Raw genomic sequence first — 24,374 nt, forward strand, 5'->3', positions numbered from 1 at the left:
CCGTTGCATGCATTATAATTCAATATGATGTTTGAATTCAGCCTATTATGACTTATTTAACTAAGAGAATGCAATTGAGCAAACCAAAGATAAATATGATGTGTAAATATACTTATTTATGTTTTCAGGTCCCAACACAATATGATCATTTCCAGCAGTCATATGCATTCACTTGTAAATTTGTTCAGATTCTGTGGCTGAATTTGGACATTAAATCTTCAACTAGCAATGTGTACAACTTAATTTAAGCTGTACGCATAGGAAGGGCACAAAAGAATGTCTTGTGTATCATCTAAATGCTATACTTTTTGTGTTATGCAGCGTGAATGCATCTCTGTTCACGTTGGCCAGGCTGGAGTTCAGATTGGCAATGCATGCTGGGAACTCTTCTGCCTGGAGCATGGGATCCAGCCAGATGGCACCTTTGCTGAGAATAACAGATTTAATAATGATGACTCCTTTGCTACGTTCTTCAGAGAGACAGGCACCGGAAAGCACGTGCCACGGGCTATCATGGTGGACTTGGAGCAAACAGTAGTTGGTGAGTTAATCATTATGGAACATGCCTTGCATCAAATTCCATGACTTTCTGTGGACCAATATTATTGGGTTTTTCCCCCTGTGCTTCAATGATGTGGCTTAGTTTGATTTAGGAAATGGGATTATGTGTAATGTTAAGACATAGCGTGGTTTGTTTGTATGAAGCTCATTGTACTGTATAATCCCAGCCACTTTTGGTAAATTATGGTTTTAGGCAAAGTGATGTGGGAACCCAACCAATTGGGGCTTCTTCAGGTTAAATTATTGGGATATTGTTTTAGTGCAATGTCTGAACCCTGTCAAAGAATCAAGTACAACATATAGAGTTACTTCTGAGTAGTTTATTGTTATATACCTAGAATCTTGCCAGACTAAAGCAATTATCTGTAATAACTATAGATATACATGAATTGCTTTCTCTCTTCTTGCATACAAGGCTTTCCAAACTCTACTCTTTCTTTGCCTTCTGGGAAAGAGCCCTTCCTTCCTGCTACCTCTGATTACATTCTACCACATCCCATTTCTTATCAATAGAAATACTAACTTACAGTCCAGCTTCAGACTATATGGTCATCATCTTTAAAACCCTAAATCCATAGGATGTAAAAGCACAGAACTACCACATCTGTCATGTTACAGAAAGTCAATTTATGACCACAATGAAGCCTGCAATTTTCATTGTACGCCATGAAAATCAAAAGTCAAGGCACTCACAAATTGCCAAGATGGTGGGCAGCACCCTAACCTAAAAGGGACAGGGCTTACATCTCACAGTTCTGCCTGCCATTTTGATAATGTTGACCCTACTTGTGGATGGTGCTGGCAGTATTTTGTGTTCTCACAAGGTTTGCAGCAATTCTTCCAAATAATTTTTGAAACACACATAGTACTATTGTTCAGTTCTGGTAGTCAATGTATATTTAACCTTACAGTAGAGTACATTGTTAAAAATACGTTATATTTTTGTAGCTGGAAATGTATGTTGGACCTTGGGAATCCCATAGAAAATTCTCCTCTCGCTCTTATGCTCACAACCAAAAGACTGCTATATTGTATTCATTCATAGCTTATAGTCCTTGGGAAGTTAGTATTGCTGTTTATGTTGAAATACATTTCTGGCTCCTAGATATGAATTTTCCAAATGTATGCCTCTGATCTTCCAAGTAATTTTTTTTACGACACCAATTTTTTAAAAAAAATCTCTCTTAAAATTTACAGATGAAGTGCGAGCTGGCACCTACCGCCAGCTTTTCCATCCAGAACAGCTGATCACTGGCAAAGAAGATGCGGCTAATAACTATGCCCGTGGTCACTATACTATTGGTAAAGATAGGATTGAGTTGACACTGGATCGCATTCGAAAACTGGTAAGGGTGAAAGAACTGGAAAATGACCCAAGGAAAGTGTTTGATTTCCTTAGAAGACAGTCATCAGAAACCAATGGCATTTCTGTTAGGGTAGGGGTCTTCAAACCTGGCCCCTTTTGGGACTTGTGGACTTCAACTCCCAGAATTCCTCAGCCAGGCGTGCTGGCTGAGGAATTCTGGGAGTTGAAGTCCCCAAGTCATAAAAGGGCTAAGTTTGAAGATCTTTGTGTTAGGGTAACCAAATATGGCTGCAAAAATCCAGACAGCCATAATAGCAACAAAGAGGTCCCCTTTTTTGCCTTTTTTGTGCTCGTCAGAGACTGTCCAAAATTTCATAGCCCTGTCCAGATATGGTACCCTATACAAGATTTACTGACTTACAGATATTTGATTCCACTCTACCTCAGTGGATGGATGAAGCCTCATTCCATCTAGCAACATTTGCTAGATTGCCTTGTTTTCATCTCAGTCCTAGTAAACAGAATGCAGCTGAATTAAAATGAGATTGTCAGACCTCTAGTTTGAAAAAGAGGAGAGCTTCTCATTGTCATATCTGGCAAGTGAATAGAAACATACCTCCAGGATTTCCACTGACGTAGGCTTATTACAATTAGTCAATATATAGTACACATCCAGTTCTTCCAGAGCACTGCTTTAGAATTCATTTGGGGAATCCAACAATGTAAAAAAAATGGATGGAGAAAATAAGTATCTAAATTGTGATGTTCTTTTTAGGCTGACACCTGCTCAGGGCTGCAGGGATTCCTGATTTTCCACAGTTTTGGAGGAGGCACGGGCTCAGGTTTCACCTCTTTATTGATGGAACACTTGTCCATGGATTACGGCAAAAAGTCCAAACTGGAGTTTGCTATCTATCCAGCCCCTCAAGTGTCCACAGCGGTGGTGGAGCCCTACAATTCTATCCTGACCACCCACACCACCTTGGAACACTCCGACTGTGCCTTCATGGTGGACAATGAGGCCATCTATGACATCTGCCGTCGTAATCTGGACATTGAGCGGCCCACATACACCAACCTGAACCGTCTCATCAGCCAGATTGTCTCCTCCATCACTGCCTCCCTGCGCTTCGATGGGGCCCTCAATGTGGACCTGACTGAATTCCAGACCAACCTGGTGCCCTACCCTCGCATCCACTTCCCCTTGGTGACCTACGCACCCATCATCTCCTCTGAGAAGGCCTACCACGAGCAGCTCTCCGTGGCTGAGATCACCAGCTCCTGTTTTGAGACCAATAATCAGATGGTCAAATGTGACCCCCGTCATGGCAAGTACATGGCTTGCTGCATGCTCTACCGTGGAGATGTGGTGCCCAAAGACGTCAATGTCGCAATTGCTGCTATCAAGACCAAAAGAACAATCCAGTTTGTGGACTGGTGTCCAACTGGCTTCAAGGTGAGGAGCAATAAATAAAAGCTGCCAGGATTTCTTAGTTCTACTGCTACTGTTATCTACTAGTAGTTCCTAGCTACTATGGATAGCAGTAGCAATAGAATGAAGAGTAGATAAGCGCTAAGAACTAATGGCTCTAATTGATGGGCCAGAGCATTTATTCATTTATTAAATTTATGTGCTGCCCATTTCACCATCAAGAGTGACTCTGGGCAGCTATCAGACTCCTTATGGATGCTTCTCATCTAAGATGAGACTGTTCTTCCATTCTTACCTCCCAGTGCAGCACACATATTTTTAACTCTAGAGATGTAGTGGATTCCAAAAGGAGACAGATAGGCATAGCTAATTTGGACCAATGACAGACTTCAATCTTAGTTGAAAAATCAGGCAATGCACCCCTTTTGCCTCCCCCCTCCCCCATGTTTCAAAGAGACTGTTTTGTTTTGTTTTGCTTTTTTCTTCTCTCCCTTCCTACCAGGTTGGCATCAATTACCAGCCCCCTACCGTGACTCCTGGAGGAGATCTTGCCCAGGTAGAACGTGCTGTTTGCATGCTGAGCAACACCACCGCTATTGCTGAAGCCTGGGCACGGCTGAACCACAAATTTGACCTCATGTTTGCAAAGAGAGCATTTGTACATTGGTATGTTGGCGAAGGCATGGAAGAAGGAGAGTTTGTAGAAGCGCGAGAGGATTTGTCCGCACTGGAGAAAGATTATGAGGAAGTGGCAACTGATTCCTTTGATTCGGTTCTTGGCAGCGAGGAAATTTAACACTTTGCTCCTCTCTTTGCACTAACATGTCTCCGCCGTAATTTTCTTTAAAGAAGAAACACTTGTAGAGCCCTAAGAAGATGATTTGTTATGTGGGTGGCATGATTCATGCCTACAAAGATTTACTGGCTGGTTCATCTTATGTGATATCAACCAGATCTGGCCAAATAAGAACTAAGTGAAAATTAACTAAGAAACCTTCCTGTTACAACAAGCTAGAGCAAGTCAGATTATTTTCAGAAGTGTTTCACCATGATTATTTGAGCTGTGTTTTGAGTTAGTTAATATACAAGTAGTCCTCAAGTAATGACCATAATGGAGCCTGACCATTAACTCATGACGGTTGTAAAGTGATTCAGTCACAACCTTTTTTGCTGAGGTTGTTAAGCAAACACTAAGATTAAGTGAACCCTGTGCTTTTTTTGTAAAAGAAAAAGGTGCCAGAACTCACACGTCATACAACCCGCCTTGCCTACCCTACCCTTCCACGTTCCATCCAAAAAAGGTGCTGGAACTCCATTCTGAGCGTTCTATGAGAAAAAAAGTCCTGAGTGAACCAATGTTTTTTAGGCATGGATTTGCTAAAAACACAAGGGAATACCAATTTTCAGCAAAACCTTCATTAAACATGGTCATCTGACCACAGGATGCTGCAAATGGCTGTAAATGAAGCCCAGTTGCCAAGCACTTGAAATGTGGTCCTATGGAGGGTCCCTGACCATTGGAACGTTGAATCTGGGTCATAAATACCCCTTAGGAAGGTCCATTGGAACTTCAAACAATTGCTAAGTGACTGGTCATAAATAAGAGGACTACCTGGGTAATGCTAAATCATGATGGATGGGGTCCCATATCATCTGAGGCCTCAAGCAAACATGATTTAGTTCAATGCCTGACTCCAACTTGGGGCTCTTGAGGAAGCTTTTCTAGTCAGTTTCTTCACTGCTTTGGGGAGCAAGGGCATCTGCTCTTGCTGACTACTAAGACCCAGCAACTGGATCTGACTGATGGGTCTTCCTGGGAAATAAAAAAGCTTCCACAATGAATGATAGCTATTCAGTCATCGAGCACATAACACAAAACCATTAACAATTTCATGAGGACTATTCAAAGGCAACTAAGACATCGAGCCTTAATTCCTGTGATTAATTAATATGGGGGTGCGGTGGGGTGAGCGATTCACAACACGCTAGGATCAACATGCTGGCTGCGGAATTCTGGGAGTTGAAGTTACACATATTAAAGTTGCTGAGGTTGAGAAATCCTGTACTAGATGTTGCTAAACTTCAACTGCCAGCAGCCCCAGTCCACAAGTCTAACAATAAGAGGAAATAATATACTGCTACTTAGCTAATAGCTATTGTAAAGCAATGGAATATTTCCTTCACATTGCATTTAGCATAGTACATATAGCAAGGTTTAGCCAAGAGAACATCTTTATACATTAGCCAAACATAAGCAAACTTAGTTATGTAAGACCTGTTCAGAGTAAAGGCTGTGAGTTAAGAGTTGGGGAAACCTGACTTTCCTGGTGTTGCTTCATTACACTTTTCACTTCCCTCCACATGAGACATAGTAACTAATGTTGCTCGGAATTGTACAAGTAGTCCTCAGTTTCTGACAGTTCATTTAGTGACCATTCAACGTTACAACGGCACTGAAAAAGTGACTTATGACTGTTTTTATGACCACTGAAGCTTCCCCATGGTCACCTGATCAAAATTCAGATGTTTGGCAACTGGTTCATATTTATGACAGTCAGGAGTGTCCCAGGATCATGTGATCACCTTTTGTGACCTTCTGACAAGCAAAGTCAATGGGGAAGCCAGATCCATTTAACAACCATGTTACTAACTTAACAATTGCAGTGATTCACTTAACAACTGTGACAAGAAAGGTTATAACATAGGGCAAAACTCACAACTGTCTCACTTAGCAACAGAAATTTTGGGCTCAGTTGTGGTCGTAAGTCAAGAACTACCTGTAGTTCAGAGGCACCATAAAGTCACAGATTTTCTCCACCTTGATGCACAGTCTTTAATGGGTCTTACATAAGAAAGCCTCGTGTTGGGCTGATCTTTATAGATCAATGTTTCTCAATCTTGGCCACTTTTAACATGTGTGGACTTCAACTTCTAGAATTCTATATACCTTAAAATCACCAAGGTTGAGAAACTCTGGTTCGTCTGCCTAAACTCTTTTACACATTACTTCTTGTGAAATAGAAACAAATACTAGAAATGTATGCCTGTGTTAGTCATGGAAGGAACAGAGCAGCCGACGTGCAATCTCAAAATTTGTAAATAAATTGTGTGATTGTGAAGAGATACCGCAGCTGTTAAAATGAGAGCAAATGGGTTGGCTGGCTGGGCAATTCTTAAGTTTGCCAAGTTGGAAAAACTAAGCTACAGATACAATGCAAGAGACATACTGACTGGCTTTGTACATCAATTTCTACACCATGGGCTGTTTAAATATGATTCTTTGAATAAACTATAATTGAATAGGTTTATGAGGAGCATTAAACAATTTTCAAACCATGAAGTTTAGAGTCACATATATGCTCAGTTCTATCAAACATTTTTGTTTAGTGTGGGCATGTTGCACAAACCTAAGCAGACTTTCCCGTTTAATAGAAGTCTGCCTCGCCCATGGATCGCCCTCATCGAAAATACTTCTGATTTGTTAGCATATGTGACCAGTTAATTAGGATAGCTTACTTTTCCAAAACATCCAAGAGTCTTATAAAAGATTAGTAGATCATACCAAACTCCTTATGACAACTCTGAATTCTACTCATGTTCTTCCAGATGATGGAGGATAATTTTAATTGTAAACTGCACTGTATACAAGTACAATTTCCAACAGCTTTCATAACTGGTCATGAACCTGATCTAAGCTCCAGATTGATGGTATTACTTGAATTTAACTAGTTATGCATTTCTTTTCAGAGGTGGTTGAATGTACGGATCTTACTTGTATGGCTTGTGTACTGAAACATCAATGGACCAACCCAAACACAGTATACAGAGAAGCATTAGGCTTAAAATCCTTAGATCAGGCTGTTATACTTCACATTCCAAAGATAAGCTCACTTAAATGTTTTTCACATAAAAAAATATGCAAGTTCTTTGATTCAGAATAAAAGAAGGCTCTGTTTATAAAACCATCTGCTAAATCTAGGGGTCAATTGGAAGTAGTTTTCAAGCCAGTCCCATAATGCTGGAAAAAGCTGTAGTTGCTTTAACCATTTGGCTACCTGACTCAAACCAAAAGTAATTTCCTCTTCCAAGTAAATCTCTCTCACAGGGTCTTGATCAAGATTTTATTAGGAAGAAAGAAACAGGTTACTAGACTTCCAGCAACTGAGCTATTTCCCATCAACAACCAATATACCGCCAACATGCATTTAAGTACATTGTTACTAGGTTTTTTTGTGTGCCTTTCTATAAACCAGGGAATTGATGGGTCTTTCCATCAATAACAGAGCTTGCCAATGTTTACTGACATCTGATCAATCCTTATTAGTCTAGGTGCCAGCCATCGTAGCAGCTCTAGCTTATTAAAAAGAGGAATGAAGAAAATGACCTTGTTTAATTTCTCAATACCATGGAAGATTTTATAATTCCTGATCATGCCTCTCCTTGGCTTCTCTACTAAACTAAAAAGTCCCCAGTCATTTCTTGAGTCCAGTAATCACTTTGGTTGTCTTCTTCTTCACTTTTTTCCAACTCCATTATTTTTCCACCTCTATTATTTTTCAGGTGCAGCAACCAGGACTATATCTATTACAGGTAGACTTTGACTTATCTAAGCAAGACTGTATCTTTTCCCCATTATTTTTCAAATGCAGCAGCCAGGACTATATCTATTACAAGTAATCTTTGACTTATAACTGTTCCAAGTTACAATGGCACTAAGAAAACTGACTTATGCCTAGTCTTCACACTTGTGACTCTTGCAGCATCCCCATAGTCACATGATCAAAATGTGGACGCTTGGCAACTGGCATGTATTTATCACAGTTGCACTGTCCCTGAGTCATGTGATCACAATCTGTAACCTTTCCAGCCGGCTTCCGACAAGCAAAGTCAACAGAGGAAGCCAGATTTGCTTAACAGCCACATGATCCACTTACCGGTAATACCTGCAGTAATTTGCTTAACAACTGTAGCAAAAGAAGGTCGTAGAGTGGGACAAATCTCACTTAACAACTACCTTGCTTAGCAATAATAATTTTGGGCTCAGTTGGGTTTGTTAAGTCGAAGACTACCTGTACTCCATATGTCAGTATACCAGATTCCCCTAAAAGCATTATAATGTTGATTCTTCTGTTTTCTGTCATTTCCCCATTGACCTGGTATGAAATTTGCCTTTTCATAACTGCTGCATTCAAGGTGAGAGATTACACTTTTTAAAAAAGAAATAAATAAAACCCTGGAGAAGGTGAAAACAATAGTAAAAGAGAAAATCAGGGAGATTAATTATCAAAGTGACACCACCAGGGCCTTTAATTGCCGTATGTTAGGTAGATGCAAATCCTCTATGGTGGGCTATCTATACAATCTAACCCAAGGGTAGGGAACCTTGGCTCTTTTATGATTTGTGGACTTCAACTCCCAGAATTCCTCAGCCAGCCATGCTGTCTCAGGAATTCTGGGAGTTGAAGTCCACGAGTCATAAAAGAGCCAAGGTTGCCTACCCCTGATCTAACCCTATGCAAATATAGCTGGGCCTTTCCTCAGCTCTACTGGTGGGAAAATTTCACGGGACTCCTTATTTGCAGACTTTGCCCCTATGGACCCAGGGTGGTAGAATTCATGTCCTCATAATGGTGTCCTTCTTATGTTGCCCCAAGACATGGTCCGATTACCCTAATCATTTCCATTTTAAGGACTGCTAACCCCACACTTACATATCATATAGTGAAATATCTTCACAGAGTTACAAATGTGTAAAACCTTTATTTAGGCATTTTGCTTTTATTGTTCTATTATTTTCCTTCAATTTGCTATGACAAATTGTTGTGTCAAGCTCTCTTTTTTACTTTAAAGGCTGGTCAAAGGCCATAATAAAGACATCAAATCTAAACTTAAATTTATCTAACTACTGTTTCTCACAGCTGGGCAGATTAGACCCATCATTGGATAATGTAGAACTTTTAGGATGTGTGCTGCAATGGTGAGTCTCAGAGGCTGGTGATGTAAGTGGTTCAGAGGGTGTATGTGTTGGGAATTATGACCTCTTCCCTCCCCTGCTCTATGACACTGAGAGGCAACAACAGGTGTTTGGTGGCAGTCTCCTCCTTCATTACAGCTCAACGGGTGGCAGAAGGAATTGGGGAAAGACAGGGAAAAGAGAAACAAAGCCTTCTAGCTCCTGACCAAGAAAAGAAGCCAGAATCAGAACATTATGGTAAGCCAAAAGAAACAGAGGGGAAACAAGGATGAAGAAATTCACAGCCACTTGCTCTAAAAACTTGTAAGGTTTATTCAAAAATAAAGTTAGGCATTACTTCTTAGCCAGATTGTAGTGTTTTCTAGCATAGACCCCCATAGTAAGCTGGAGTGGTTAACAGTGCAGTCCTAAGCATGCTTACCTGGGAATAAACAGGAGATAGCAGAAGTCAGCAGGAAACATGGTGGCTCAGTGGGTTAGGACGCTGAGCTTGTCGATCAGAAAGTCAGCAGTTTGGCGGGTCGAATCCTGAGTGCCGCGTAACAGAGTGAGCGCCTGTTACTCGTCCCAGCTTCTGCCAACCTAGCAGTTCGAAAGCACGTAAAAATGCAAGTAGAAAAATAGGGACCGCTACGGTGGGAAGGGAACAGCGTTCTGTGCGCCTTTGGCGTCTAGTCATGCCAGCCACATGACCACGGAGACGTCCTCGGACAAGCGCTGGCTCTTCGGCTTTGAAATGTAGATGAGCACCGGCCCCTAGAGTTGGAAACGACTAGCACGCATGTGTGGGGGGAACCTTTACCTTTACCTTTGGCAGAAGTCAGCAGGAAACCTGAGTTAAAAAATACCTCTAGGATGAATCGCAACAAAAGAAATGGCATGCTATCCTGAGAATAAGTGGGAAACTCAAAATTCATAACCTGCCCAGATGAAGTTAGCTGGGATCACCCATTCCATTAAGCCCAAGGTAGGACAACATCTAAATAATTACAGGTTTCAAGTCCGTCTTTCTAGCTTCTGGAAAGCTGTCAGAAGTTGTCCAGTTTTGTGCTGCCACAACTGGAAGATACTCGCCCATGTTTCTTGTATATTCTTTTAGCTTTTATGGTGGTATTATGTTTGGGGATGACAGCAAGCCACTACATTTCCACCCTTTCAACCCTTCAAATATCTAAAATTGGCACCAAAATTCAGCAGCAGAACCTCAAGTATCGTAAGGTGTCAGAAAGAAGTTCGATAATATGAGAACACGATTTTAGCATGTGTGATTTGGACCACTGTGGCTTAGCAAGCAACCTATACTTAAAAATGACAGCTTTAAAGCAATACATTCCCTTTTGCTAAAAAAGATTTAGTACTCACTAACCATCAGACAGACTGTATGTGACTGTATATCCCAGAACTTGAACTAAAATCATTAACTAATTTGTCCTTTGTTAGGTAACTTTGACAGTTCAATCTATTTTCAGGCTTTCTGTCCCTTTCTCCCCTCCAAATTTGATGACTCCAAATTGCTAAACTGGAGGTTTTGCAAGAAACAAAAGAGAAAGTTATTTTTTTTAACAGTAACCAACTTCATTTCTCATTGTTTAACCTTATCTTTATAGCCAGTAAAACTGTGATGACTATCAACAGTATTAATGTCTTAAATTAAACATGTGAGATAGAAACAACCACAGAAATTATGGGGGGGGCAAGGGGGGGAAGGAAAACATTGCCACCACTCCTACCAATCACATGGGTTAAGGAATCAAAAGGCAACAGAGCTTTCTTAAGTTACAGCCCATGCAGAAATATCATTTAGCTGAGTTAAAGCCCAGGCAGAAATAAAAATAAACCCATTACGCATATGGGATTGAGATTATCACAGTCTGTACGATATTAAGGCTGCTCTTTGCATATAGTTTCAACTTGAGAATGCTTAACAAATCCTGAAAAATGCTCATTTTTTCATTAACTTGGCTGCAAACTTGTATGCTGGTTGTGGTCAGATTTTGAAAGTGGTTTGCCATTGCTTACTTCCTAGGGTTGAGATATTGTGACTGGCCAGGGTTTCCCAGCTGTCCTTATGCCTAAGGTGGGACAAGAACTCAGTTTCTGGCCCAGTGCCTTAACCACTGGCTCTATTGCTGAAATAGCATCTGTAATATACCTATTTACAGACTCATCACTGTAATAAAAACATTGGACCAGTGTAGCAATATTCCTGCAAGGCGATCAAACTGGTCAGTCCTACAGGAGATCAACCCTGACTGCTCTTTAGAAGGCCAGATCCTGAAGCTAAAACTCAAATACTTTGGCCACCTAATGAGAAGGAAGGACTCACTGGAGAAGAGCCTAATGCTGGGAAAGGTTGAGGGCAATAGAAGAACGGGACGACAGAGAATGAGGTGGCTGGATGGAGTCACTGAAGCAGTAGGCGTGAGCTTCAATGGACTCCAGAAGATGGTAGAGAACAGGAAGGCCTGGAGGAACATTGTCCATGGGGTTGCGATGGGTCAGACACGACTTTGCAGCTAACAACAACCACAGCAATATTCCATTTTCCTCTTCACTGCTGTTATCCTCCAATAGACTAACAGCATTTTCTGGCCCAAAATTAATCTTGGCCCTCATTGGATTTTGCATGTGATGGTTATTCTTGTCATATTGTTTCTACGTCTTCAGAACTGGGGTTTTCCCAGGATTGCTAGCATTTTTATCTTCTTCCTGAGTGGTATCATTTTGGTTACACAAATATTGATGCTTGGAAATTTTAGACCATTGTCTAGATTAGTCTTCTCCAACATGGTATCCTGCAAGTGTGATGGACATGGTCTGGTGGACATAGTCAACGCAGTTGGTTTGTTATGAGGTAGAAATGATGGCTGTTATGTATGGGGATAATAAAATACAGCAGCAGCTCATTGTGACCATCAGGTGGCGCTGTACTGTATTTGGATTGGCTGGTAAGCGCCCAGTGGGAAAACCCAAATAAGGGATTGGCTGCCAGTGTACCTGGCCAAGTATATAAGGGGGTACAGGTAACCCCTTTGTTCGTTCGGTACTGCTTCCAATAAAGATCTGCCATGCTGAATCCTTTGTCTGTTGCCTGACCATGCGGCCAAGAACCCACTACACAATAATGGGACATTCATCCAAATTCTCTGAAGTGTTCCAAGTTGAATCAAACAACTGAAAATAAGAAGTCCTTTATCCCTGAAGGTCCAACGATCATTTTCTCTGGAAGAGTGGGAGGGGAGATAAATAGGCATTGCATGTCTCCTGTTCTTCTGATCTTTTCTTTCTTTATTTTTTCCCCTCACAGCGTGAATGCATCTCTGTTCATGTTGGACAAGCCGGAGTTCAGATTGGTAATGCATGCTGGGAGCTGTTCTGTCTGGAACACAGCATCCAGCCAGATGGCACCTTCCAGGCTGAACCCAACAAGTTTAATGATGATGACTCCTTTACCACATTCTTCAGTGAAACTCGCACAGGGAAGCACGTGCCACGGGCTGTTATGGTGGACTTAGAACCCACAGTAGTAGGTCAGTGAAAGCATGAGTGATGCCAAATAGAATGGGAATTATTGAGCATTTGCAATGCTGGGGATGGAGTGGAGAAATCAAGTATTTTAGTATTTTACCATTATGGAAGGGGGACTTCTGATGGTATGTGCAATTTGCTGTTTAAGGATGAAAAAAAAACATTTGACAGGATGTCTTCAGCCATCCATAAGATCTCTCCCTAGTCTGCATCAGGTAACCCTTATGCAAAATTCTATACCAGAAACATCTGAGGGAGTCAAGGTGCTAAGAACATAATCTACAATCAAAGCACTTCTGAGCATATGCTTAGGGAACGAATTTATGATTAATAATAAAACCAATCCTACAAGTTTATTTATGCTGAAATTTGTTATTATGTTCTTTTAAAGCAGACATGTCAAACACAAGGCCCGGGGGCCGGATCCGGCCCGTGAAGTGGTTTCATGCGGCCCGCGAAGCCATCCTGGAAATAGTGAGGGAACGGCCCCTGCTGCCTTGGCCCTGGCCCAGAGACCCTCCTCCTGCCAGAGACCCTCAGATCTGTCCCACTCCTGCCCAGGCCCCCATAGGCACCCTTGATGCGAACGATGTAGAGCTGGCCATGCCCACCCAGTAGGCCATACGCACTCTAGCCACGCCCACCCAGTAGGCCACGCCCACCCTGGCCATACCCACCAGGCCCCCTGAGGGCAACCACAATGCTGATGCGGCCCTCAATGAAATTGAGTTTGACACCCCTGTTTTAAAGCAATTTAATTTGTTCAGGGGGAACTTCTCACTTGCTGGTATTCTTACAGAGCTAACCTAAGATATATATTTTTTCTTAACTGGTGAGGAGAGGATAAATATCATGGTTTTAACTACCAAAGTCTTGACTGAATTATGTTTGAATGATTAACTGAAGGAACAAATGAATCACATCAAGCAATAAATTAAACAATAATATTCAATCAATAATTTGGATAACTGACGCAAAAAAACCATACGTGTATGCATCCCCTCCCCCTTCTTGGCAGAAAAAAATAGACCAATGACTTTGCTGTCCTTTCTTGTTACTAAAATTAGTTGACTGACTTAACTCTGACTAATTATACTGTAGAGTTAAAGATTAGAAGAATACAATCTGTAGTCCCAGTCCCACACATACAAACTAGTATGTGTAAATGCAAATTAGTGCCTCTAATTTTTAATCCCATACAGTTGAAATTGTTTAGATAAATGTGCTCTGGTTCACTTTAATTACATATTCTTCATTACATGAATATGTTGAAATAAATTCAGTTATGTAACTTTTTTTGTTAATGTGCTTCTTTGTATGTTCCTAATTTAACAAATTAGGGTTTCATTTTAGCTCTTCAGTCATAACTTCATTATTTATTATATTCTATATATTATATGATACCCTAACACCAATATTATTAGCAGAGGTTTGATACAGGCTTTGGAACACCAGTTTATACAACAAGGTCCTAAACAGGTTATATTTTTTTATTATTATTGTAGGGTGCTTCTAGCTCTGCTCTGGCTGTTATATATTTCTTAGCTTTTAAAACATGAGAGAATTTATTTCTCCTGAATTTTGAAAGAGTAAGCAAAAAAAAAAAAAGGTTATCCTGCTGGCTACCTTGTGTGAATATTTCATTATATCCATTTGGGACAGGATTTACTTGGTGGAGCTTTTTAATATGTTGGATTTCTAAATATCTGGTTTAAATAATTTGTGTGGGTTTGTTTATGTGTATTGCGGGGGGGGGGGACAGAAAGAGATGTTGTAAGGGGAAAAAAAAGTTTTAAAAAATCAAGACTTTATTCTGAGGTAACAATATATGAATCACTGTGTCACCAGTACAGGTAGCCCTTGATTTACAACAGTTCATTTAATGACCGTTCAGTTACAATGACACTGAAAAAAAGTGACTTATTGTCATTTTTCACACTTATAAGCGTTGCAGGAACCCCACGGTCACATGATCAAAATTCAGCTGCTTGGCAACTGGTTCATATTTATGACGGTTGCAGTGTTCTGAGGTCACGTGATCCCCTTTTGCGACCGTCTGACAAGCAAAGTCAATGGTGAAGCCAGATTCACTTAACCGCTGTTACTAACTTGAAAATTGCAACGATTCACTTAAAAACAAGTTGTAAAATGAGGCAAACCTCACTTCACAAATGTTTCACTTAGCAACGTATGTTTTGGGCTCAATTGGGGCCATAAGTTGAGGACTACCTGTATTAATAATTCTATCCTCTGTTGTGCAAAGTAGAAAGAGCATCGAGGATCAGACCCAGCAATGCCATAGTTCCTACTTGGTTTCTAAGTATCCAGCAAGACCATATTTGATGTTAATAATCTGTGCCTTGAATCCTTTCAAAAGAAGCTAAAGCCAAAATAACATGCAAACCTTCTGTCATTTAGCAAACAAAGATGGTGTCAGAAGCCAATTAGGAAGGAACACATCTATATTATTGAAAATAGTCTAATATTTATTACAATATATGGACCTTTCTTAACAGATGAAGTACGGGCTGGTACCTACCGCCAGCTTTTCCACCCAGAGCAGCTGATTACTGGCAAGGAAGATGCGGCTAATAACTATGCCCGGGGTCACTACACCATTGGAAAGGAGAGCATCGATATGGTGCTGGATCGTATTCGCAAGCTGGTAAGCACATGCGTGATAATTAAATGTGAAGTGATTTTGAGGCAGAAATCCAGTGCAAATCTTGTGCTAGAAGTAGAAATCTAATGCCGGAAAGTTCAATTACAGTCATGCCAGTTGGATGTGCCAAGAGCCGCGTTAATACAGGTAGTCCTCAACTTACAACAGTTCGTTTAGTCACCGTCTAAAGTTACAACAGCATCGAAAAAAGTGATTTATGACCATTTTCCACACTTACAACTATTGCAGCATCCTCGTGGTCATGTGATCAAAATTCAGATGCTTGGCAACTGACTCATACTTATGAGGGTTGCAGTGTCCCGGGGTCATGTGATCCCCTTGTGTGACTTTCTGACAAGCGAAATCAATGGGGAAGCCGGTTTCACTTAACAACTGTGTTACTAACTTAAGAACTGCAGTGATTCACTTAACAATTGTGGCAAGAAAGGGTTGTAAAAAGGGGGGGCAAACTCACGTAACAAATATCTCACTTAGCAACAAACGTTTTGGGCTCAATTGTGGTCATAAATCGAGGACTACCTGTATATGGTTTGAGATAGGTAAATAACAATGTAAAAACTCATGAATTTCATACTTTCAATGCTAGGAAAACCTCTCTGGGCCATCTTGTTTGCCAAGTAATTTTTATGCCCACTAAATAATAAATAAATAAACCTTTATTGTCAAAGTACAACATGTGTACATTGAGATTAGCTGAGCCTCCCCCCGTGCTCTCACCCCCCCAACACACAGTGACAACAAACCCTCCATCCTACCACACCATGTGAACCAACTACACCACACACCGGCCTCCCAAGTCAATTCTGCATAAGTTCACAGAGATTATATCCCATTTAAAAGCCTAACAGCCCATGGATAAAAGCTATTTTTCAGCCTGTTGGTACGGCTGGCTATACTCCTATATCTCCTACCGGATGGTAGGAGAATGAAGAGATACCGTCCAGGGTGTGAGTCATCCCTGAGAATCTTCCTCACTCTTCCAAGGCAACGAGCCCTGGCGATGTCATCCAGTGGTGTCAGGGGACAGCCCACAATGTCTTGTGCTGTGCTCACTACCCTCTGTAATACTTTCCTGTCCGCAGCTGTCAGACCAGCATACCAAACCACAATACCATACGAGAGGACGCTCTCTATAGTAGACCGGTAACAGAGGGTCATTAGCCGTTGTTCTACCCTGTTCTTCCGCAAGACCCTAAGAAAGTGAAGCCTCTGTTGGGCCTTTCTAGCCACCTGGGTTGTGTTAACTTTCCAGGTCAGATCTTCACAGAGGTAGACTCCCAGAAATTTAAAGGAGGAAACTCTCTCCACACAGTCCTCCCCGATGTAAAGTGGGGCAGGTTCCTCCTTTTTTCTCCGGAACTCTAACACCATCTCTTTCATCTTGCCAATGTTTAGGTGCAAGTTGTTGTTACCACACCATATGGATAGTTTTTGTACCTCCGCCCTATATGCTGTCTCATCCCCTCCTGTAATAAGACCCACCACAGTTGTATCATCTGCGAACTTGATTATCGCAGTGGATGGGTCAGATGATACACAATCATAAGTGTATAAAGAGTACAGGTAGAGGCAAAGCACACAGCCCTGTGGCGTGCCGGTGCAAAGCTTCAGGGGGGTGGACAAAGCAGACCCGACCCTCACTGTTTGTAACCGATCCCTAAGAAAGTCTTGAATCCAATAGCAGATGGCGGGGGGGGGGGAATTTCAAGTCAGTCAGCTTCTCAATGAGAATGCTCGGCAAAATGGTGTTGAAAGCCGAGCTGTAGTCAACAAAAAGCATCCTGACATAGCTTCCAGGTCTCTCGAGATGACTTGCTACAGAGTGTAAAGCAGTAGCTATGGCATCGTCTGTCGACCTATTTCCCCTGTAGGCAAATTGATGTTTATCAAAGTCCAGTGGGAGGCATGTCCTAAGATGTTGGAGAACCAATCTTTCGAAGCATTTCATGACTACAGACGTTAATGCAATAGGTCTGTAGTCATTTAGGCACTCAACTGCAGTTTTCTTGGGGACTGGGACAATGGTAGCTGCTTTCAAGCACGATGGTACACATGCCGTTTGCAAGGAGATGTTAAAAATCCTTGTCAGGACCCCTGCTAATTGATCGGCACAATTCCTGACCACTATCCCCAGCACCCCATCTGGGCCTGCGGCTTTGCTGGGATTCACAGCCTTCAATACAGCTCTCACTTGGTGTTCACACAGGGTGAGTGGCTGAGAGTCAGAAGGCCGGCCAGCAATTAATCATGCTATAGTCAAAGATTAATTGTTATACTGCTATTTTATACTCCTTGTATTACGTGGCAGTTACAATATCACATAGCTAAGAGTAAAGGAGTAGTGGTTAAGGACAGCTGTAATCTATTCTAGAAAGATGCGATGCACAAAAAAATGCTACTAATAAATAAGTTTTCATTCAAAAAGGTTTGCTCGCCACAGTGTAGGTTCTTAATGAAAACTCATAGTACCACTGGATTTCAGGTTTCCATAATATCCCATTGAAACTACTACTTTTTGTAAAGAACTAAGTGGGTTGCATTAAATGAGGAAATCAGAAGGGTCCCGTGGAGACATCCTTACTAACTTGTAAATTCATAAAATATTTGTGTTATGTGTTTTAATTAAGTATTAAAAATAGAAGAGAATTTACTTTTAAAGATTCCCCAATTGGTCCAAGAACATCCGCAGCATATAGTAAGATAATTATGTAGATCAGATCTGTTTTGATACATGTGCCTAGATCTGTTTTGGTACAAAGCCATAGCAACAAACAAGATTTCGAATTAGATTTCGAATTGTAGAAATGGTCTTTGGATGGAACAAATACTGAGTAGGCTAAAAAGAATTGCTGAGATACACATAGCTCACCTTGGATTGTACTTCTTTGTAGACAGATTCCTGCTCAGGGCTGCAGGGATTCCTGATTTTCCACAGTTTTGGAGGAGGCACGGGCTCAGGTTTCACCTCTTTATTGATGGAACGCTTGTCCGTAGATTATGGCAAAAAGTCCAAACTGGAGTTTGCTATCTATCCAGCCCCTCAAGTGTCCACAGCAGTGGTGGAGCCCTACAATTCTATCCTGACCACCCACACCACCTTGGAACACTCCGACTGTGCCTTCATGGTGGACAATGAGGCCATCTATGACATCTGCCGTCGTAATCTGGACATTGAGCGGCCCACGTACACGAACCTGAACCGTCTCATTAGCCAGATTGTCTCCTCCATCACTGCCTCCCTGCGCTTCGATGGGGCCCTCAATGTGGACCTGACTGAATTCCAGACCAACCTGGTGCCCTACCCTCGCATCCACTTCCCCTTGGTGACCTACGCACCCATCATCTCCTCTGAGAAGGCCTACCACGAGCAGCTCTCCGTGGCTGAGATTACCAGCTCCTGTTTTGAAGCCAACAATCAGATGGTCAAATGTGACCCCCGTCATGGCAAGTACATGGCTTGCTGCATGCTCTACCGTGGAGATGTGGTGCCCAAAGACGTCAATGTCGCAATCGCTGCTATCAAGACCAAGAGAACAATTCAGTTTGTGGACTGGTGTCCAACTGGCTTCAAGGTGAGGAGCAATCATTAAATATCTTCCTTCTGTCTTAAAAAGATGCACATTGACATACCGGGTATAATCCATGTCCCAATGTAAGTATTAAATTTAAGTAACATCAATGTATTTATCATGCTAGTTTAACACATTTCATAATTGGGGGAAGCCTCCAGAAGACCTTCAAAGTGAAGAGTATACATTTACCTGCTTGAACTATAACAGAAATTACTTTTTAAATGAAACTATGCAAGTCAGTTAAGAAGCCTTTTTCATTCTGGACATCGAGATGGGTTCACCATAAATAAATAAGCAAACTTTTTTTATATATTCAGAAAATAATTTAGCCTTCCAATAGCTTTTTTATTTGCTGATCTATCTTTATGAAAATGCCCTATAGTTCATCATGTCCTTTGAGTGGACATGTTTAGCTTTTTTTGTTTTACAATGAGCATCATTCATTTTATGCCCTAAGCTTCTCTAACTCCTGAAGCAGCAAAATTCAAAACAAAACATCTCCATTCCAAACAAAAGGGATGAATGTTCCTACACAAACATTTCCAATTCTAGATATGCAATCTGGTTGTTTGCATAATCTGAACAGGAAACCTAAAAGCAACTTTTAATATAAACACATTGAACAGATTATTTGTCTTCATTTATGCTCATTTATTTTGCCTGTTTCTCATTCATCCCTGTGCTTTCTGAAAAATGCTTATACTGTATATCTGAATAACAATAGCAAGTAGAATAATGTATTTTATAGAAAAATGTACAATTGTTTTGTGAGTAGTGGTGGAAAGTAGAATAAATCAAACTCAGAGCTACACAAATACTGATTAATATTGTGTAGATTATCTCTCATTTTGAGCAATACAGAAAGTCCTCGACTTACGATCACAACTGAGCCCCAAATTTCCATTGCTAAGAAAGACAGGTTAAGTGAGTTTTGCCCCATTTTACGACCTTTTTGGCCACAGTTAAGTGAATCACTGCAGGTGTTAATGTAGGAGATGACCAGACTGAGGGCGGGGTCAAAGGCATCATCAATCTGGAGTCCTCAAAAGAGACCTAAGTAGATTCTTGACTCCTATTTGGCATCAAATTGCATTGACCGATCATAGATTCTTCTGTATAAATAGCATGGAGTAAAATCACAGTACTTTTGAACTCCATTCTAGCACCTGTTGGCTTCCCCATTGACTTTGCTTGTCAGAAGGTTGCAAAAGAGATCACATGACCCCGGGACATTGTAACCAGTGGTGGGATTCAAATATGTGAAAATGTGAATATGTGAATGTGAATATGTGAATGCCGCTTCTGGAAATCCATTTTCGGCCTGGGCAACAAAAAATTAGCTACCAGTTCTGCCAAAGTGGTGCAAACTGGCTGAATCCCACCACTGACTGCAACCGTCATAAATACATGCCAGTTGCCAAGTGTCTGAATTTTGATCATGTGACTATGGGGGATGCTGCAATGGTTGCACGTTTGTAAAATGATCATGCCACTTTTTTTGGTACCACTGTAACTTCAAATGGTCGCTACATGAATGGCTGTAAGTCGAGGACTATCTGTACCATACTGAGTCCATATAAGACCATCTTTTCTGGGACATCTTGTGACATCTTGGATTCATAGAAGTTTGGGGCTGATTTTGAACTGTTGTATGTGAGAAGTTCCTTCACTCAGGCTCAATAGGAGAGCTGATTATATCAGAGATTTATTAGTCAAAGTTTTATGCATCTCCCAGAAAGCTCCATTCCTGGGGAAAAGAGGAAGAGGGAAGGATGGCTGTCAAGCACAGGAAATTAGGAGTCCAGGCAATTCAAATAAATATATATGTTTTTTGTATGCTAAAGCTCTCTACAAGAATGTGAACTACTAATGATCAAAGCAAATTTGCAGTAGATAAGAGTCAACAGAATTCATGGTGGGCTGGACTTAGTTCTCTTGTGAGTGTGAAGGAACTCAAGACTGATGATGAGTTTGACTCCTTCTTCAGGCTTAGCCTGGTCACCACCTACAATGTGTAGATGAATTCCCAATGTACTTGATGAAAGATGGAGTGCTTTGAGAGGAAACAAACTTGGTGAAGACAGTAGTCATCTTCTATTCCAGTAGTTCTCAACCTTGGCAACTTTAAGCTGTGTGGGTATCAGCTCCCAGAATTTCTCAGCCATTTGAAATCCACCCAGCTGAAAGTTGTCAAGGTTGAGAAATACTGTTGTGTCTTAAAGCCAACGGAAATCAAGTGGTGATGAAAGACTTAATATCACTGTAGTTTAAAAGAATATTATCAGAATGCTTTAGCTTTTTATCACATGAATATACTTATACAATCCAATACTTTCTCCCCAAACTTAGCAAGTGTAAAGTGTTGTAAAAACATGTGTTTTAAAGAAGCATTATTATGATCTCTATGTTGACCTTCTTGGGGATTGTCAAAAACAGCATTTTGTTGAAGAGTTCATATTCTTAACCCTTAGCAATCAATTTAGGAGAGATGCAAATATTCTCTTTTAACTTTTAACATCACAGGCTTTTGCACACCAAAAATACCCTGAAGTTATTTTTTTCTATAAAAAAGGAGTGCCTGTGGATTTTATTCCGCTAGTTGTTGCCGGCTATGGGAGGGGGGGTGTTGCTCATCTCTGTTTCAAGGCCATGGAGTCAGGGCTGTTCCAAGACATTTCTGTGGTCATGTGGCCAGCATGACGTTGTGGAGCGCTGTTACCTTCTCACCTACGTGGTACCTATTTATCTACTCACATTTGCATGCTTTTGAAACGCTAGGTTGGCAGGAGCTAGGGTGAAGACAGGAGCTCATCCTGTCATGTGGCATTCAAACCTGGGCTACCAGCTTTCCAGGCGACAAGCCCAGCATCTTAACTGCTGAGCCACTGTGCCATTATTTTTTACTATAAATAATTTGAAATATGGCATCACTTAGCTTAACTTTTAGAGAAAACTATGGGAATAAATTCATTACGGTGTCAATCAAAATCTCCCGCCATAAAATTAACTAAAATTTCTCATTGGTTTTTTCCCTCTCTACACTTCTTATCAAGGCTATTTTGAGTGATCTTATCTCCTTCTGTTTTCCAGGTTGGCATCAATTATCAGCCCCCAACCACTGTGCCTGGAGGTGACCTTGCTCAAGTGCAACGAGCCGTCTGCATGCTGAGCAACACCACAGCCATTGCTGAAGCCTGGGCAAGGTTGGACCACAAGTTTGATCTGATGTATGCCAAGCGAGCCTTTGTGCACTGGTATGTTGGCGAAGGCATGGAGGAAGGAGAGTTTTCCGAGGCTCGGGAAGATTTAGCTGCATTGGAGAAAGACTATGAGGAAGTTGGAACAGATTCTTTTGAAGAAGAAAATGATGGGGAAGAATTTTGAAAATGTAAACAGTCCTTAGCTGTGCATTTCGGGCCACAAATGAAGTTCTCACAAGTCTTTGCTGGACAAAAGAAGCATAGTAATTGAATATCAGTCGCATTCTTGTCTACTCCAGCAGTATATATAAATATATCATCAGTCTGTGAAGAGCTTTCCTATATTTTTTCTTAGGCCATGTAGGTAGTCCTCTGTGGGGAAGCCAGATTAACTATTAGGTTAGTAACACAGTTGTTAAGTGAATCTGGCTTCCCCATTGACTTTGTTTGTCAGAAAGTCGCAAAAGGGGATCATATGATCCCGGGACTCTACAATGGTCATAAATAGTTGGACTATTGCAATGTGCTCTACATTAGCAGTCCCAAACCTTTCTGGCTTGGCAGCACTGGGGGGGGGGGAAAGAGGGGATAGTTCCCTGTGAGTGGCAGGTGGGTGCGCAAGGGCAAGCAGCCGCTACTCACGCAAGGCGAGCTTCACACACATGCACGCACTTGCTCGCCACTTGAATGGCCCAGTTCCAAACAGCCTGCAGCTTGGTAGTGGGCCATGGCCTGGATGCTGGGCCATGTTCTCAGCAGTTCAAAGTGCTGGTGTTGACCTTTAAAGCCCTACATGGCTTGGGACTGGGTTATTTGAGGGACTGTGTGTTTGAGGATTCCCTTGCCTAGGGATCTACATTTGGGTGGCTCTAGATGGCAGGCCTTTTCAGCTATGGCACACCTGTATTCTGGAACCTTCTTCCTCCAGAGATGAGATCAGGATCATCACTCTTTCAAAGGTCCCTCAAGACCTGGTTATGCCAACAGGCCAGGGGACAGGTGAAATTTGTGAGGTGGCTCCATTATTATTAACACCCTCCATCTATTATTGTCTTTTTCTGATAGCCATTATAGTTTTTAATGCTTTTCATAATTATATATAGGCAGTCCTCTAACTCTAAGGGACCCTGTCCATTGCAAACTGAGCATATGCTAAATGATGTACATCTCTCTTCCTATTCTATGTTGCCATTTAATCCAGCCACTGTGATTTATTCCACAAACCATAATTAAGCAAACCATGATTTGGAACAGTATGTCAGCTCAGCCACTTTTACCTTTGGTCTGCCATACATATAGGGACTAGACTAGTTTTTGCCAAACAGGTGGCCTTCAATTGTATTGGACTTCAACTTCTATAATCCTCAGGTCCTGGAATTATGTGTGTACATGTGTGTTTTTTCAAATTGTGGGAAAAATACAGGAGAAAGTAAAGATCATGCATGGTAGTTCAGCTCCCTAGTCAAAAGATACTTGGAAGAAAAAAAAATGGCGAACATTCTAAAGAACAGTGAAAAAAATCATCAAAATCAACACGTACAATGCTACATCCTTATGTTTTTTAGCTCTCCTTATGAAACACGTCTTCTACTTTACCTTGGTAGAGTTGTTAAGAGAATGCAATCCAATGTGACTCATACATCTTTCCATTTTTCCTTTCCTTGGCTGTCTAGAAATAAACTCTTTGTGGACTGCACCTGAATCCAAAGATTGGAGAAAAACTGCCAGTATAATTCCTTATCTCATTTTCGTTCTTATTCCAACAGCCTTCCTGAGAGTCGGTCTTTATTTTTAGATTGCTTTCTCTGTTTTTTATTCAGACATTGAAGATTTTATTCACGTGACAAGCCTGTGAGGTAGGTTGGGCTCAAAGGAAGAGATAGTCCGATATTTCCCCCACTCTGCAGCTGAGAAAAAGCCAGATTAAGTGCCAGATTCGATTTCTTGATTAGAAAAAAGGAAGAATCTGGTTATTAACATGCAGTTTCAGAAACGGCCATGAGTCACGCAAAATAGATGATGTCCCTTTTAGAAGCTGCCACCTTTACCGCACAGAAAGAAAATATTTGCACTGTGGTCTGTGTGTATTCAAGTATGCACAATAAAAGGGGAAAGAGA

General features: G+C 41.2%; 1 protein-coding gene across 2 annotated transcripts; it reads left to right on the top strand.

The window, feature by feature from the left end:
* Positions 1 to 315: 315 nt before the first annotated feature.
* Positions 316 to 24,274, top strand: TUBA8 (tubulin alpha 8; the record flags this gene model as incomplete). 2 transcript variants are annotated; one of them, XM_081331809.1, is made up of 5 exons in its annotated part: positions 316 to 541; positions 1,759 to 1,907; positions 2,643 to 3,323; positions 3,802 to 4,047; positions 22,390 to 24,274. In XM_081331809.1, 5 exons carry the CDS (start codon positions 316 to 318, stop codon positions 22,438 to 22,440), a joined length of 1,353 nt encoding a protein of 450 aa, XP_081187935.1. In that variant the 3' UTR covers positions 22,441 to 24,274. The 2 variants fall into 2 exon arrangements, with proteins under 2 accessions (XP_081187935.1, XP_081187934.1); XM_081331808.1 differs by lacking the exons at positions 316 to 541; positions 1,759 to 1,907; positions 2,643 to 3,323; positions 3,802 to 4,047 and adding exons at positions 9,356 to 9,510; positions 12,581 to 12,803; positions 15,318 to 15,466; positions 18,376 to 19,056 and having other exon boundaries at positions 22,147 to 24,274.
* Positions 24,275 to 24,374: the final 100 nt, after the last annotated feature.

Source organism: Vipera berus (genome assembly GCF_964194415.1).
Source record: "Vipera berus genome assembly, chromosome: 6".
Lineage (NCBI taxonomy): Eukaryota > Metazoa > Chordata > Lepidosauria > Squamata > Viperidae > Vipera > Vipera berus.